The 15,483-nt window shown below is 44.7% G+C and overlaps 1 protein-coding gene across 6 annotated transcripts in view; it reads left to right on the top strand.

The window, feature by feature from the left end:
• The window catches only part of LOC121589008 (galactokinase-like), a 29,549-nt gene that overhangs the window by 7,934 nt on the left and 6,132 nt on the right, over nt 1-15,483 (top strand). For 3 of the 6 annotated variants that reach the window (XM_041907540.1, XM_041907538.1, XM_041907536.1), the window contains 4 exons: nt 4,483-4,672; nt 8,322-8,464; nt 14,340-14,510; nt 14,576-14,701. In XM_041907540.1, coding sequence (XP_041763474.1) covers nt 4,511-4,672; nt 8,322-8,464; nt 14,340-14,510; nt 14,576-14,701 — 602 coding nt within the window. In that variant the 5' untranslated portion in view covers nt 4,483-4,510. Of the gene's footprint in view, nt 1-3,482; nt 3,684-3,715; nt 3,979-4,482; nt 4,673-8,321; nt 8,465-14,339; nt 14,511-14,575; nt 14,702-15,483 lie in introns of those variants that run through there. The other 3 variants (XM_041907537.1, XM_041907535.1, XM_041907539.1) reach the window with 3 other exon arrangements.

Below are 15,483 nucleotides of genomic sequence, written 5' to 3'. Positions count from 1 at the left end.
GCATAAAGGTTTTATCAGAAAACGTTACATGATACGTTACATTCCATCTTTTGAGTGGCAAAAGATGGGCAACGCTTGAAGAAAGTATCAAAATTCTACCAAAAATACCTCCGACAAAGATTTATTCCACTCTGACCAGACCTTGAGCTTTAACGCTCACACAGTGTCAGGTTTCCGCCGTCACTCTGCTTCACTCACAAGAAACTGTATATCATTTTTGTATCATTTATCTTACCTTACGCCTGTTTGTGCATTGCTGGCAAAGGCACACCGAGTGTCTCGCGCACCGGCGCTCACACAGCTTCAGTGCGTTGCGTAGCCAAACCCTTCCGGAAGAAGCTAACGCCCCAAAAATAGCTGCTTGGATCGTACTTCGAAGCCGTGTAATGACGCAAAAGATTAGATAAAAAAGCGGTGGTAGCGCAAGACACGAACGACCAGCCACATAGAGCACATTGGTAAGCAAACCGGTCACTTAATAAACATGCCGCAGCCACCTGTTTGCCGTGTGCCGGTGTGTGCCGTGTGGGACAAAATCAACAGCACATTTATGACACCCACGGTGGTGGTGGGTGCTATTTTTAATCACCAAAAAGGATGCAGTTTCAAATAGAACCTTTTTGCCACTTTGCAAACGAGCTTTGTTTGAATGTAAGCTTGAATGCTCGGTTCAAAATGTCACTCGCCCCTTCCCGCGTCCGAGCCACTATCCTTTTGATGCAAAGCGGGACCAATTTCGCCAGAGTATTTGTCGGCCTGCCTGCACTGAATGAGAGTTTACGGCTATCAGGGCATATTTCACTGTATTGGATTCCTCGGTACCTATTGCCCGGGTGACGAAAGCGCCATTCGAAGGACAGGAAGGCCTCGGGGAAGCCATTCGAAAGACTCGGTAGGAAGGCTCGGGGAAAAAGGGGTTGGCAGCCGGTTCGCTACCGGCCAGTATGCATTACACCATCATCGTCATCATCAGTATCATCAGCGTGATCCGAAGTGGTCCTGCGTCCGTTGTCCTGCGCGACGCACCGCTGCCATGGCGAATAAATAAATCATTTTTATGCCAAATACGCACCGAAAATTGGTCGCGCGAAAGTCGCGCACACTCAAAGGGACTCTGTTGTGCGTGCTGTAAATATGCGAGAAAGCAGCAGTAACTACGCCAAAAAAAAACCCCGACCCGACAACATAAAGGGAAGAAGAGGACACATAGCTGGTGGGAGGACATCACAGAAAAAAGGGGCCATGACAGTGGGCGCCTGCTGTCCGAAATTGTGGAAAATGAAATTGAATATAAATTACAGGATTTACGACCGGAACGTACGCATGCACGCGGGCGCGAAGAATCGGTTGCCATGGGAGCGAGGCGCGAGCGGTTTTCGCCCGAAACGAGGATTAGTATTCCTTTCCTTTATTTTGTCCATTTGTTTTTCCAATTTTTCCGTCCTTCCGAACGCTGTGCACAGGAATCATCACGTGCAGGAAGAAGCAAACAAAGTAAACAAAAAAATCACAACCAGCCGTGTGAAAGTGTGTCCTTTGCGAGGGACACAATATTTCTATTTCTGGGTTCAACGAATAACCCCCTCCTGGGTTGATGGGTCGTTCGGTCCAATGGTAGGACCGATTCCCGGAGATACCAGATTGCTTGTGATTGAATATTTGTACCACAGCAACGGTGCAACGCGCGGGCCGTACTGAGTGCGGAGAAGGGCCAGCGGAAGCGCACTTTCTCGCTCCTGGTCCTGGTGGGGGAGGACATCGTGCTTCCGGGAAGCATGCCGTTTACTAATAGGATTCAAATCGTTACGTCCTCCGTTCGATTGAGAACGCAGCATCGTATCGTTGGCAACAGTTGGGTACGGCTCGGTTTGATGAAATGTTTTGCGCAATCCGCGTGCCTGACCTCCGCGAGATCCTTTCCGCGTGTTGGGCTGCTTGCATATGATCGGGCCGCGGTTCACAAATTAGACACTAAATATGCGAATAATTGGTACAAAGCTCCGGGACCATTCGCACGCACGGGCGCAGGGAAGGTTGATGGATTTGCTTCCATTATTGGATCTCTTTTTTGATTTCTTTTTTTTTTGTGTAAAACCAACGTCACACAACAACGTATGAGCTGAAAGGGACCAAGTGTTGGTCGGTAGAATGTAGTGTTTTTTTTTTTTGGTTGGTTAGTTTGTTTGCGATACGAAATGGTAAATCATTTTGGAAGGACAGCAAATAAAAGCAAGCTAAATGGGGAGGAGGGTCGAGTTTGATTGTGGCGTATTTCTCAGTAGGGTGGGGAAATTATTGAAATTCTCGATCGAATCAGCTGTACGGAATTCCCCTGGCTACCAATTAGAGGAAATTATCCAACCTCCATGGTCGATGCTGCCAACGATGTTGGGTGGAAAATGAATGAATCAGGTTCTACGTATTGGTGGTGTTGGAAATGTTTTTTCCAAGACATATTTTAGAGTTTTTTTTACCATAATCGATTAAATATAGATATTCCACCAATTTAGTTTACGATTATGTTTGCCTATTGTAACATAAGTACACATAAGCCCCGACATTCAATATTGATTCAATTTGGAATACTGATAATGGCAGCCATTAACGCGTCTATTAGCAGTTGAAACACAAACATGAAATGATAGGAAAAGAAGGATTTCCACAATATTTAAAAATAAAGTAATGAAAAATAACTTTCAACTCAAAGATAATTAATTCCACATTAGTTTCTGTTAGTTAATGTTGTGCCTCACTGTTGCGTTGCATTGCCCTTGTTGTTTAACCGCGGTTCATCGATGCGATGGGTATAGCATACATTTAGGCGCTTTCACATCAGCGAACGAAGAAACTATTTTTTTTCCGTTTTATGAATATTGTTTTTGCCCCTTATTTTTATTTTATTTTTGTAGCTATTTGGTAAATAATGATGAGTCTAGACGGCACTGTAAGAAATACAATATCAACCCTTGATGATTTTTCTTAAGCACGTGTCCCACAGAAGCAAAAAAAACTGCTCGCGCACATTGCGTGTCACATTGAAAAAAAAACCCTCTCTCTCTCTCGCACACACACACAGCTCGTTACCTAATTACGTCTTCATCATTATGCATTCTTCCACCCAGCATCCCATCAATCGGACCACTCGACAAGTAATTTGATAACGACGTGTAAGGTAAACGCGTAGCCCGACGCACGAACCTCCTGCCGCCGGCTGCTGATACGACAAGTGGCTTTCACACACAAAGCACAATGCGCCCCCCAACTAGCTGACGACACAAGCAGCATTACGATTGGCGTGTGTTGGTGTGATCCATCGCTTATCTTTGCCTAATGCCCGACTACTGGTTGGTGGTGGTATATGCAGTAATCGTACGCGCACCGTATCAACAAAAGCGAACCCTTTTGGTATTGGTACGCGCGCCAGCTGGATGTAAAATTGAGTTGGAACATGCTGGATGTGTTTAATTTCACACCCGAACCGGGGTCGATCTTGTGTCGTTCGGGCGGAGTTGCACCAGTTGATATCTGCTAACTCGTGCGCACAGTACGCTGTCATTGACTCGATTCAAGAGGCGAAAGAACTCCGTTGAAGCCAAAGCCTCTCTAAACTATTACAACAATATCGACTCGATTGCCGTGACACTCCGGCGTATTTGTTTGAACTGGAACCGGGGAAGTAAAATGTGCGTTCCACCACCATTCAAACAACCATTCGCTTGATTGCAATGATTACTGTGAATAGTTAGAAAGCTACTGGATGGGTTCGTGATGTAGCCAGGCGTCAAGTGTCCTTTTCATGTAGTGTGTGATGGCAAAAAAAAAACCTTTATTAATTAGCTGACAGTCAGAGGTGGAGTGTTTGGTCACACATATCATTGATTTATGTTCTTGCAGGTGGGAGCTATTTTTGTTTTGCTTTCATCAACAACTAGCATAAACGGGTGGCAGAACATATTGCAGCAAATTTGCACCCCGCGTGTGAGTGTTTGCGTTATTTGATTGATTGAGGCTTGAGCAAATAGAGAAAACTATAGGAAATTATATTAAACTCGTTAGTAGGTTGAAAGCATTTTCCCTTGTAGAAAAAACAGGCTGCAGCAGCAAAAATATGTGTTTTCTTTTAACATGTTTTGATGCGAATGACACAAAATCAGTATACTTGCATTGTATGTAACTTTTACCACCAAACGACCCATTACTAATCTACATTCCGCCAGTTTGGCTTGAAACTCCCCCGCCTCCACTTTCTTCGAACCCCCTGATTGCTGTCGATAAAATGTAGCTTCCATCCGGCAAGCCCTCCGGGGCGTGCCCAATTCCCGCAGGTCATTAACAGGCCCCAGCGCGCCCCCCACCATAGAACCTCGACTAAGTCGTTTTTCGCTTATTTAACACATACACCACAAAAGCGCTGACCCCTTTTTTCATGCTGTTACGCTGCCCTCATTCACCCTCACCCTCTATTCACCCGCCATTGCCCAGGAATTCCACCGACACCGAGGACATCGAGATGCTGTCGAGGGTAATTAGTTTTGATGAGGTTGTTAAAACATCAATCGAAACATTCCGCAACACGTTCGGTGCCGAGCCGGAGCTGGCCGCCTGTGCCCCCGGCCGGGTCAACCTGATCGGTGAGCACATCGACTACAACGATGGCTTCGTCCTGCCGATGGTAAGTGTGTCTGTCTGTCTGTCTGTTCGTGTGTGTGTGTGTGTGTGTGTGTACTGATTGTGGTTGTGTGCATGTGTCATGAGCGAGAGATTTTCCCGGAGGAAAGCTTTCGCATTTATACAGAAAAGCCTGTACGGGGATGGGAATGTAGCAGCATTAGACAATCGCACGCCGTTTAGAGCAAACATGGGTGTAAACGTTTCCTTTTCCTCAAAATTGGTGATTAGATTGATTTTATTTCTGGAACGGAACATTTTTCTTTTAGAGCTTGTCATCTCATTCCAGAGTTCAAGATACATTTAATTGCAATTTCATTTGAACGACTTTTCCTTTTTAAATTAAAGACAACTGAGATTGTCGGTGTTATTGCATTTGAGTTTCCATTGAAAAACAGAATGGGAATATGGGTCGTTTTCTGTTTGAAGCCGGCAAGCTGAAAATTTCAACCTGTCCGTGGAAGAACATCATCATCCAGGTCGTATCCATTTGACAGTTATGGTCGGGTGAAAATGATCGAATGAATTTTGACAGGATGGGTGAAAACTTTTGATCGAACAGGCTGTTTGGTAACTTGACGAATACCCAACACACTCTTAAAATCTTCATTTTATTCACAAAAAGTTGTTGAAGACACGTGAAATACTGCTAATTGTAAGCTAAATTAAATCTGAACGTGTGCTGCTATGAAAAACGATCCGTTCCTATGGGAAATCATTACACCCGCTTTGTGTCAAATGGAGCATTTTTGATCTAGAAATTAGTTGTCAAATTATATTATGGGACGAGACTACCTGGTCTACATACACTTTGGATTTTGTACGATGTATTGTCATGATGTCAGCCGCCAAATATGAAACTCCACATAAAACAGCTGGCTAGTATCGTAAAAACTCCCAATATCATCAATCGTATGATTTTTGCGATGATATGATATCAAATTCCTACATATACACCCAGACGGTTATAAATTGATTTTTAATTTAACCTTGAGGCCGGATAAAGTATCTCTGCCTCATATCGGTTCGCCACAAGCCGGCAGTGTATGTCAACACTGGGAGAACAAACAAATGCAGCAGCACTTTAGCTTCACCAGGCATCGTAAAATAACCTCGTAACAATCGACAAGGACTGCGCTGAAATTGAATAGACAATCGTAATAAAAACGACAAAAAAAAAACAACCCTCGTGGTGGTTTTTTTTTTTTGGATGGCGGCTCAGCTCATCCAATGCCGTGTCCCGTGCTGTAAAAGAACATCCTTTCCACCCTGAGCGAGACTGATATGCGGTGCGAGTGCTATTGCCGATGGTGCTATTAACGCACTCGCTCTATTTGAATCGATTTATCAACCGAGCCACATCCAGCGCCGACCGCGATGATGGCTTATCAGCGGGAGCTTGGGGTCGTTATTTATCTGCCCAACCCTGGGGGCCGCGTGCCAAGGGCTGCGTGAGGTGTGCCGAACTGATGAAAGAATAACACTTGTTGGCATTTTTATCGGCCAACCGCAAAAGGGGTTGAGTCGATGGGACAAGTTACCGTCGAAGGTGCAAATGTGTTCGGAGTGGTGAAAATTTTTCCGCTCGGTTGCGGTGGAAAACTGTGCACACGATGCTGCATGAAAGCTTGTGTGATGTACCTTCCGAGGAAAGGCATTGAATTGCCCTTTATTCCGATTCCTTCAATTGCTGCAACTCTTTACGAGCTCAATGCACCAAGATCAATGGCTTCTAGGTAATGTAGCTGTAGCTTCTTTACGATCCAATAGTCGCCTTTCTCTCGCCAGCACGCTCAACAGAAGGGAGAAGCAATTGCCCGAAATGGTTTACTACACTTCCGCTGCAAATGCTCTAATCCGATTCATTTCCGGGCTGCAGCCCAGGTTTGGTAAGGGGGATATTGGGTTGCACGAGCAGTTTGTCTAATCGATCGAGTGTTTATTAGCCGCCTCTCGGGAGAGGCGGTGAGGAGATTATTGATTTTTGTCTGGCAGTTGTGCAAATTTGTCTAGCTTGGCTTCCGACAACGATAAGCTGTATTACACCTGAATCGGCATTCCGAGAACGTTGATACCGATCGCTGGAATTGTATTAAGCATTGCATGATTGGCAAAAGCGAAATGAATCGCATTTTGCTTCGCTTAGGAGTGAGTCAAGCTTTCATTGGCTTCTCTTATAATTGAGCGTATCGTTTTAACAAAGCTGCTGCGCTGAAGTTTGATGAATAAAGCATACTCTCGTTGCCGCCTAATTTTGGGCTGTAAGGCATCCATTTTAGACAGTACCTATTTTTGTCTGTAGATCATCCATTTAGACTGTAGGAAATCTTGTATCAATCATTATAATTATACATGATATTTGAGCAGATTTATGACGATTGTAATTTTACATCACATGAACAAACCTTGTAAATTTTTTTGTGTGAGAAAAATGAAATTTTATGAATTATAAAGCCATTGTTTACACCTGAAAATATATGCCAATTTTTTCACTCCATTGAAACTGTCAAATTTGGCGTTACATTATTACATTTTTTATTCTTTCATTGTAATAATTAACTCTTCTTTGGCTCAACAACCGATGCCGGTCAAGGCCTACCAACCCACTTGTGGGGTTGGCGGCTTTCAGTGACTTATTGATTTCCCCCCATAGCAGGATAGTCAGTCCTACGTATGGCGGCACGGTCTATTTGGGGCTTGAACCCATGACGGGCATGTTATTAAGTCGTACGAGTTGACGACTGTACCATGAGACCGGCTGTAATAATTAACTACTTAACTTAAATTCAATAATTTTGGAACACACAGTTTCAGAAATTACGTTAAATTTTACGTAAATAACGCAATCGGCTTACAGTAAAAAATTGATGCCTTAGAAACAAACGTTGATGCGCACTGTCAAAAATTGATGCTTTTTAGGCAAAAGTTGTGACACGCTGTTAAAAATTTTTGTCTTTAGAGACAAACATAGGTGTGATGGAGCCAAAATTTAGTGGCAACGACTGTAATATGTTCGAATTGTTTCAAAATAATCATCCAATCATGTACAACATCACTAGATAATCTTAAATTAGTTTCAACTTCTTCCCAAGGGCCTATTGTTAAGATCTTCCCAAGGTCGATAAATTGTTATAATGATTATTGTGAAGTTTAATTACTCAGAAAATTTTGTTTGTAGTCTGAGCCTTTCTACTATTTCTACTATTTTTTAAGAAATGATCATACTTAAAGTGAGTGTAAATGCCATTTTACATTTCAGTCTTACTCGATCGTTGATGCAGCTGATCATTTTGCTGCATTCGTAAGACGTATGTTAACTGTTTCGTGTCAATTGTAATACTTCTTTTAGTAAAGTATACATAAATGACCGCCATGCATCGCTTAGTAAATACGTAAAATTCTGATATCTAAGCGAAAAAATGATTTTGGAATAATTGTTCATCGACCGATAGACACATAACTAAATTCCATTAACTTCACTACATAAAATACTAATTTCAACTATATTCCAGTAAATTCACCAACCGCCAACTTCGACATAATTACTCATACACACACACTAACACGCGGCACCAACAGTCAACAGCTAAAACTAATTGTTTACCGCCATTAATTTCTTCCCCCAAAAACCCACCGGCATCCGGCACCGATAGGCACTGCAGCTCGGCACGGTGATCGTCGGGCGGCGCAATGGGACCGACTCAACCTGCGACGTCGTTACCTGCTCGGACAGCATCCAGGAGGGCACGAAGCGGGCCCAATTCGACAGCAGCACCATCGCGAAAGGATCGCCCAAGTAAGCACGCCCATGCTTCACGCGCCATCGAATTTGCCCTACCGAAAACGCTAGTTAATTAATTAGACACCGTTTTGCCCGGATTGCAGACCACCCATCGCGACTACTTCCCCCCCCCCCCCAAGTGTACGCATAATTTGCATTTGCGTGTCCCATCGCAGGTTCGGAAGGGGGTTTGCATTGGAAACGATAGCATAAACATCGTATGGTGTAGGTGCCAATCGCGCGCGAAACGGCCTCTACCCCCTTGCGAATGCGTAGGCCGGGAAGCTGGGCCGCGCAAACACAGGACAAACAGTTGCCGGTACACGAGCCGGTGCGCGAAATTCCGCACTGCAGCAAGTGACCGCGAGCACACGTACATGCCGGAGCCTTCCGATAGGGTTGGGGCTGTGGCGCCACCGCCGCTGTGTGGTAAGCGCGATCCTTGTTCGGCCATTTCGACCGAAAACAGAAACGCGGTGGTTACGGGGCGGTGTTTTGTGTTTGAGTGTGTGGTGTTCGTGTGTTTTTACACCTTGCCGCTGCTGTTGGAGGCGATACGATGCCCGCACAGTGTGCCAAGCTTCTCTGAACTATGTGGGCCTGTATTATTAGGAAATTGTTTGAAATTATCTGGTGGAGTTGGTTGTTTTCGTGAGAAATTGGACCACGTGTGGTGTTTTTCGAAGAGATTTGTTTAATGTGAACACAACTCTACACCACAAACCGTCAAACTTTGGTTGATTATAAAGGGATTTTATTATTTGAAAGTAATACGTCCCTAAACTAACGTTTGCAGTTAAAAGAAATGACTTTTTCAGATGTTTCTTTCCCCGAACATCCTTTGAAAGGAAGTCATTAAAGCTTATTTGCAAAAAAAATAATCTAAGACCTTGCGAGCTGGTATATTTTAAGGTCTACCTTGGATTTTTTGCTAATTCTTCATCAGTTATCGCGTCCAAATTGTAGGAGTACAACTCATGCATCGTGTTATGGCGGCAAATTTTGATGCGACGCTGCTGGAGCATGTTGAAATGGTTCGCAGACTAGGGTGTCTTTTTCGAACTTCGGCCGAAAATCGCTTGAAAAGGTCGCATTAAGTTTTGGAGTCATTGTTTGCCGCTGCAAAGCCTTCGCGTGGATACGAGTTCTGCTTTCTGAACCCCAGGTACTCCCAGGTACTATTACACTGTTTGGCGCGTTGCATCGACCTCTCGGCCAAGCGAACGCCACCACTCTCTGTCTCTCTGTCTTCAATTGCAGCTTCCTTTGGAGCCTCTACGTGCTTAGGGTCGTCGGCCATTCGGTACTGGGAACTTTCCTTCGATGCACTGATGGTTGTCTAATAGTGCCAAGATGTTGTAGATACCAGGAGGGACCTATCCGAAGCCCACAAACGATGTCCGTTTTCGTTGTGGTGGGGTGCTTTTCTCCGACAGAACACACTTCTAAAGGAAGTTGCTTCCCGTTTTTGGCCATCACGGTTAGAGTACGATTGATAGAGGTGTCAAATTTTGTCTACTTCAGAACTTTAGAAAACTTTTAATTAATGGTGTCTGAAAGAATGAAAACATTTTGGTGAACCAAATTCAACAACTTTGAGAACCATCTCAATTTAACCACCTCGATGGCTCACTGTGCCTGCCAAACCGTCCCGTAAGTTCACCGGTACACGAATGCACCATCGCAGGTACACGCCAGAGTATGCGCGCGTGGGCGCGCGCGTGTGTGTGTGTGTGCTGATGTTTTCTTTTTACCTTCCCCTTTCTGATGCACCTCCTCGCTCGTGCACACCTACGCAAGGAAAAACGCGGAAAGAAAGCAGCGCGGGGCGCGTGCACGTTCATTTTCATATTCATGTATTTAAATTAAATAATACGACATCAAAACTCGCGGAAAATTCGCGCGCATAATGAATGTGCAAACGTGTACATAATTCATGCAAACTTTTCGCCCAACCGTGCTGCTGCCGCTGTTGTTAGTGGAGCTTCGCGCGCTACCGGGTTTTGGGGGCGCAAAAAAAGGAAGAAGAAAAAACAACCGGCAGGCACATTTCCGGGGGTTCCGTGTTGCGCGGCGAAGAAACTCTCACATGTTCCCCGTGGGAGCGTTATGGGTGTTTTGGTTTTTTTTTTCTTTTTTGCCCTTGCTTGGAGTAAGCGATGCCGTTGCCATGCACACACAGACACACACAAGGACGTGCGCGCGTGAAGCAGCTAAAACTAATCGGCTCACATCGTCCAGCTTAAATGTCCCGAGCGTGTCCTTATATTTTTCGATTGTTGTGGGGTAGGGAGGTTTTTATTTATGGCGTACTTGTTCCCGCATCCCGTGCGGGGGAAAAACGGGCACCAAAGGGCAAGGTATGTGGTATATTTTTTTTTGCTCTTCCATTTTTCTTCCATTTTGTCTTCCTTTTCTCGGAGGAGAACAGCACCGGATTTGGTTTGCCCCGGTTTTAGGCGAAAGCTTGTTGCAGTTGGCTGCATGTGGGATTTGGTAAATGTTTTCCTCCGTCAGGAAAACAGTACGGGGCTTTCCGAGCCGAATTGATTAATCCCCCCCCCTCCAGTCCACCATACACACACAAACGCACAACATCGACACAGGGTGACAAGGATTTTGGGGACAAAATTGTGTGCATTTCCTCTCTTTTTCTCTCTCTTTCTGGCTGTCTCATTTGCTCTCGCACACATCAGCCAATTTGAAGGTACACGGTCGGTCGACGCGTGGAAAGGTTTCTGTACATAAAATGGTGGGGTGGAAGTAAAAAAACGATCCCCCTGCTATGCATATGTGTGTGTATAAGTGGTACGAGTTTGCGTGGGAACGGATTGCGAAAACATGTGTCATTCGTGGTGGGTGGAAGATAAAATTTGATTAAGGCCCCTCTCCCATGGCACACCTCCCCCGTTCGCCGAATCGCACTTGCGGCTTGGGGTTTCGCCATTGCAGTTGGGTGCATAATCCGAGCGGCTGGCCGGCAACAGCTGCCTGTTGGGCGACTTCCTCATGGTGCGCGCGTTTGTTGTCACCAATTAGCTGGTTACTGGCATGGAAAGGGGAAACTCGGGACGGGATGGAATGGTGGAAGAATTAAACAACACACCTGCACAGACACACACACGCACACAAACATACAAAGAAAAACAACGCGCTAGTCATGGCGATCATTATCCACCACGTTGACATCATCATCGTCGTCATGGACGGTGAAAGTAGTTGTAGACACACATAGACGTAGCAGGCCAGGATTCGGTGGATTGCTGGTGGATTCCCACCGGGATAGGCCGTGCGTGCGATCGGGTGATTATCTGTGATTAAGGCGATAATGCACACGCCTCCCCCCCCCCCCCCCCCCCCCCACACTGTACTGCACTGCACCAGTTTTTGCACAGCGTTTGGGCAACAGTTTTAAGCCTCTTCCGCACGATTGTTGCACTGTTTAATTCGACAAAGTCATTGTTAGCGCACACGAGGGTATTTTATCGTATTGAGTTTCCTTTTTGTTGTTATGTGCAATGATATAAGTACAACAGTTAATTTGTATCACATTGGTAAACCATTTGAATGCAATAATAATATTTTCACACTCGGTATTTTCTTTGTGGCTAACTGTTTGCTAGTCGACGAGGCAATCAATTGTTTTGTAGACCTCGAATGGGTTGTCTTATTATATAGATCACCTGTTAAAGCATAACCTATTAGCAGATTGAACACATAGAAGGATGCTTAAGTATATGTTAAATTTTAAGTTATATATCACATACAAACATATTGAAGTGCAAAAACGAGTTCTTTGATTCATGAGTTTTGTTATGACTAGTTAATTTGGACAGTTTATTGGTCCTAAAATGATCCTAATTCCATGCCAGTTTCTGGGACTCATCCTTAACCCATTTCGGGATTGAAACTAATCCAAACCCCATATCGGTCCAGGAACTGATATGGAAACCTTACCAGACTCCAGGGCCGACTTGTTCTGAGTACATCCTGGAATGGTCACTGATCCTGGAACTGATCTCCATACCGACCCGGGAACTATTCCTGAATGTATACCGGGCCTGTAACTGAACCTGTACCCATAGCATTCGCGTAATTCGGTACCTAAACTGGTCCTGTTTCACAATTCCTTAGCACATTCCACTGATTCATACAATTGATCTTGAACCCATATTGGTCCTGGGATTGATTCTGAACGCATTTCCTGGAATTGAACCTGAACTCATATTGGTCTTGGAACTGATACTGAGTCAAAACCGTTCCAGGATCAGATCCAGGAATCCCGTACCGTTCCTGGATCAAATCCCGAATTAAACTCGATTTTGGAACTGATCCCATACCGGACATAGAACTGTTCCCGATTTTATTCCTAGAACTCAGTCATGGTACGGATCGCAAACTGGTACCGCTTCTTGAACCAGTACAGTATTCAATTCGATCCATTAGCTGATTCCGCTACCATGTTTGTCAATGTACCATCTTCATCAGCAGTTAGTGTTTTCTTTCTTTTAATAAATTCAACACACACATTCAGCTTAGATATTAAGCCCTGAAAGTGTGAAATACGCATTCCCTGTAGGAAAATAAAGCAAAGTCTAATATTAGGCGCCATAACTCATCTTTCACACATCGTTCACACGTTGTTTGAGTTGTGCTACAAATTCATGATTGCGGGTAAAAGCGCAAACCTCAGCGATCAGATCCTGTGTAAAATACAAAACCCAAGAATAATAGTTAGCATAATAATCCTCAGCAGGAGGATGTTAGTTTGAATGCTCCATCCCCATTCCTGTGGGGAAAAGGCCTTTTTCTTTGTCAAACAATTAATGTAATTCGTTTCAAATCGTAACGATACCTACCGTACGTAAACCTCCAATCCAACGAATCTTTGTTCTGGATAACGCTTTGCATCCTTCCCTTCTTTTTTGCATAGCAGCTGCGTTGCGGAAAAGAACTTTCGTCCGAAAATTTCATCAATTCGAGAGCTTATTGTTGATCCTGCCCAACTACCCTGTTCGCTCCGCATCCGTATCGAGCCCATCACCCATGCCCATTCAAATAGCACTAATTTGAGATGGGGCTCGAGTTAATTGCATTTATAATTAGCAAACTTCAACCTGTAGCATTGGTGCTACCAGGCAGCAGAAACTGCCCTCACTGCTCCGCCCAAACCTGGCGTGCCCTTCTCCAGCCGGTCCGGTTAGTTCAATTTTCACGCCCTGCACACTGTAATCAACGGTTTCGACACACTCTCTGCCCCGCGTACCGGGGAATCCTTTTTAACCATCGTAATCATTATAATTGCAATCCGTTCGACGGGATGATTCGGTGCGGGCTTGTTTGTGCTTGATGTTATTTTTTCACCCTCCCCGATTTCGGAGTGTTTGCATCAGATCCGTTGATGGTTCATGATTGTGTAATGTGCGAACGCGGAAATGCATTGGGAGGACGTGTAACAATGCCGTTCACGGTACAATCATATTTCACAAAACCTTCCCCGACACACACACACGCGCGTGACGAGTGGCATCAAACGATAGGGCAGAATCGGTTGGCTTACTGGGAAGCTAATTTCCGCGCGAAAATGTAATTGAAAACGAGTTGTTAGATTGAATTTTTGGTGTGTTCACACTAGAGCTGAGATTGATTAGTTGCTTTGGCGGAGATTTCCCGGGATGCAGGGAAAAGTGAAGGATAAAAGGGGATCGCGCATGGTGGGTGGTCGATTTAATTAAAGCTTCGTGTTGATCAACCGGAACAAGCTAAGAAGCAATTATAGTATCATCCTTGTGTAACTGTCGTTACTAAACGATTCCGCTGGGCAAACCAATAATTGTTCGAAAGGCTGTGCGGAATAAATCTAACGTGCAACGTGTAACCTTTGTTCCAGATGGCTTAACTACGTGAAAGGTGTGATGTTTCATTTCCGCCAGCCGGTACCGGGCTTCGATGCGGTCATCCACACGAACGTCCCCGTGGGCAGTGGGCTGTCCAGCTCGGCCGCCCTCGAGGTCGCCACCCTAACGTTTCTGGAGCGGCTGACTGGGAAACCTGTGCCTAGGTTAGTCGGAAGGATGGGTGGTGATGGTTTATCATTGAATAATTTAACTCTTTTAACAATAACAGTATGGCCGACGGTGCCAAGATGTGCCAGCGGGCGGAGCATACGTTCGCGAACGTGCCGTGTGGCATAATGGACCAGCTGATTGCGCTCGGTGGTCGAGCCGATCATGCGCTGTTGATCGATTGTCGGTAAGTACACATCACTACTTATTAAAACCATAGATTTAATAGGGATATTTGGGCTCTTAGCATTACGTCAATTTTTAGGAATGCGGGGTTTCAGTTGAATGTACGCTTTGTGCATTGGCACAGATCCCAGAAGATGTCGCTCTTCCATCACAGATGACATCGTCTATGCTCTTGGTTTTATTCTAATCGATCATACAGTTTGATTTATAACTTTGCCCCTGAAGCTGATATATTATTTCACTTGAACTGTCGATAAAGAGGGCTTCGTGCCCGATCCTCCTCTATTTATATTATTTGTTATAGTGCGCCCTCTGCGGGAATCATACGGTACTACAGCGAAAGCCAGGGTCGTTCAATTGATTTCACAACGATTTGGGTGCTCTTGACGACTAAAGGTGCACGGTTTCCGAAGTTCTAATGAATCAGTTAGCGTAAAAAAATGAGAAACTAAGCCGTTAATAACAAGAACAATATGGGTCGAAAGCCTGACCTTGCAAGCCTGAAACCCAGAACCGTAAAAGTGACTATCTGCTGTGCTAAAAACTGGTGATCCTGGTTGATGAAGTGTTCGTGGAATTTACAGTTACAAAACACCTCCGAATGACCAGATGTAAAGGCTGACAACTCCATTTGGACAAAGAATCGAAGACGGTGAAATGTTTGGCAAACCATTCGTAAGTGTTTTAATGCTTTCGGATCCATCTGTGACAACTTCAATGCGAAGAAATACGAGTCCTGGACTCGGAAGCATCAGTATACTCAGTTTTAGTTGCAGTACACGG

Source organism: Anopheles merus, chromosome 2R (genome assembly GCF_017562075.2).
Source record: "Anopheles merus strain MAF chromosome 2R, AmerM5.1, whole genome shotgun sequence".
Classification (NCBI taxonomy): domain Eukaryota; kingdom Metazoa; phylum Arthropoda; class Insecta; order Diptera; family Culicidae; genus Anopheles; species Anopheles merus.
This window is presented reverse-complemented; position numbering and strand designations above follow the sequence as displayed.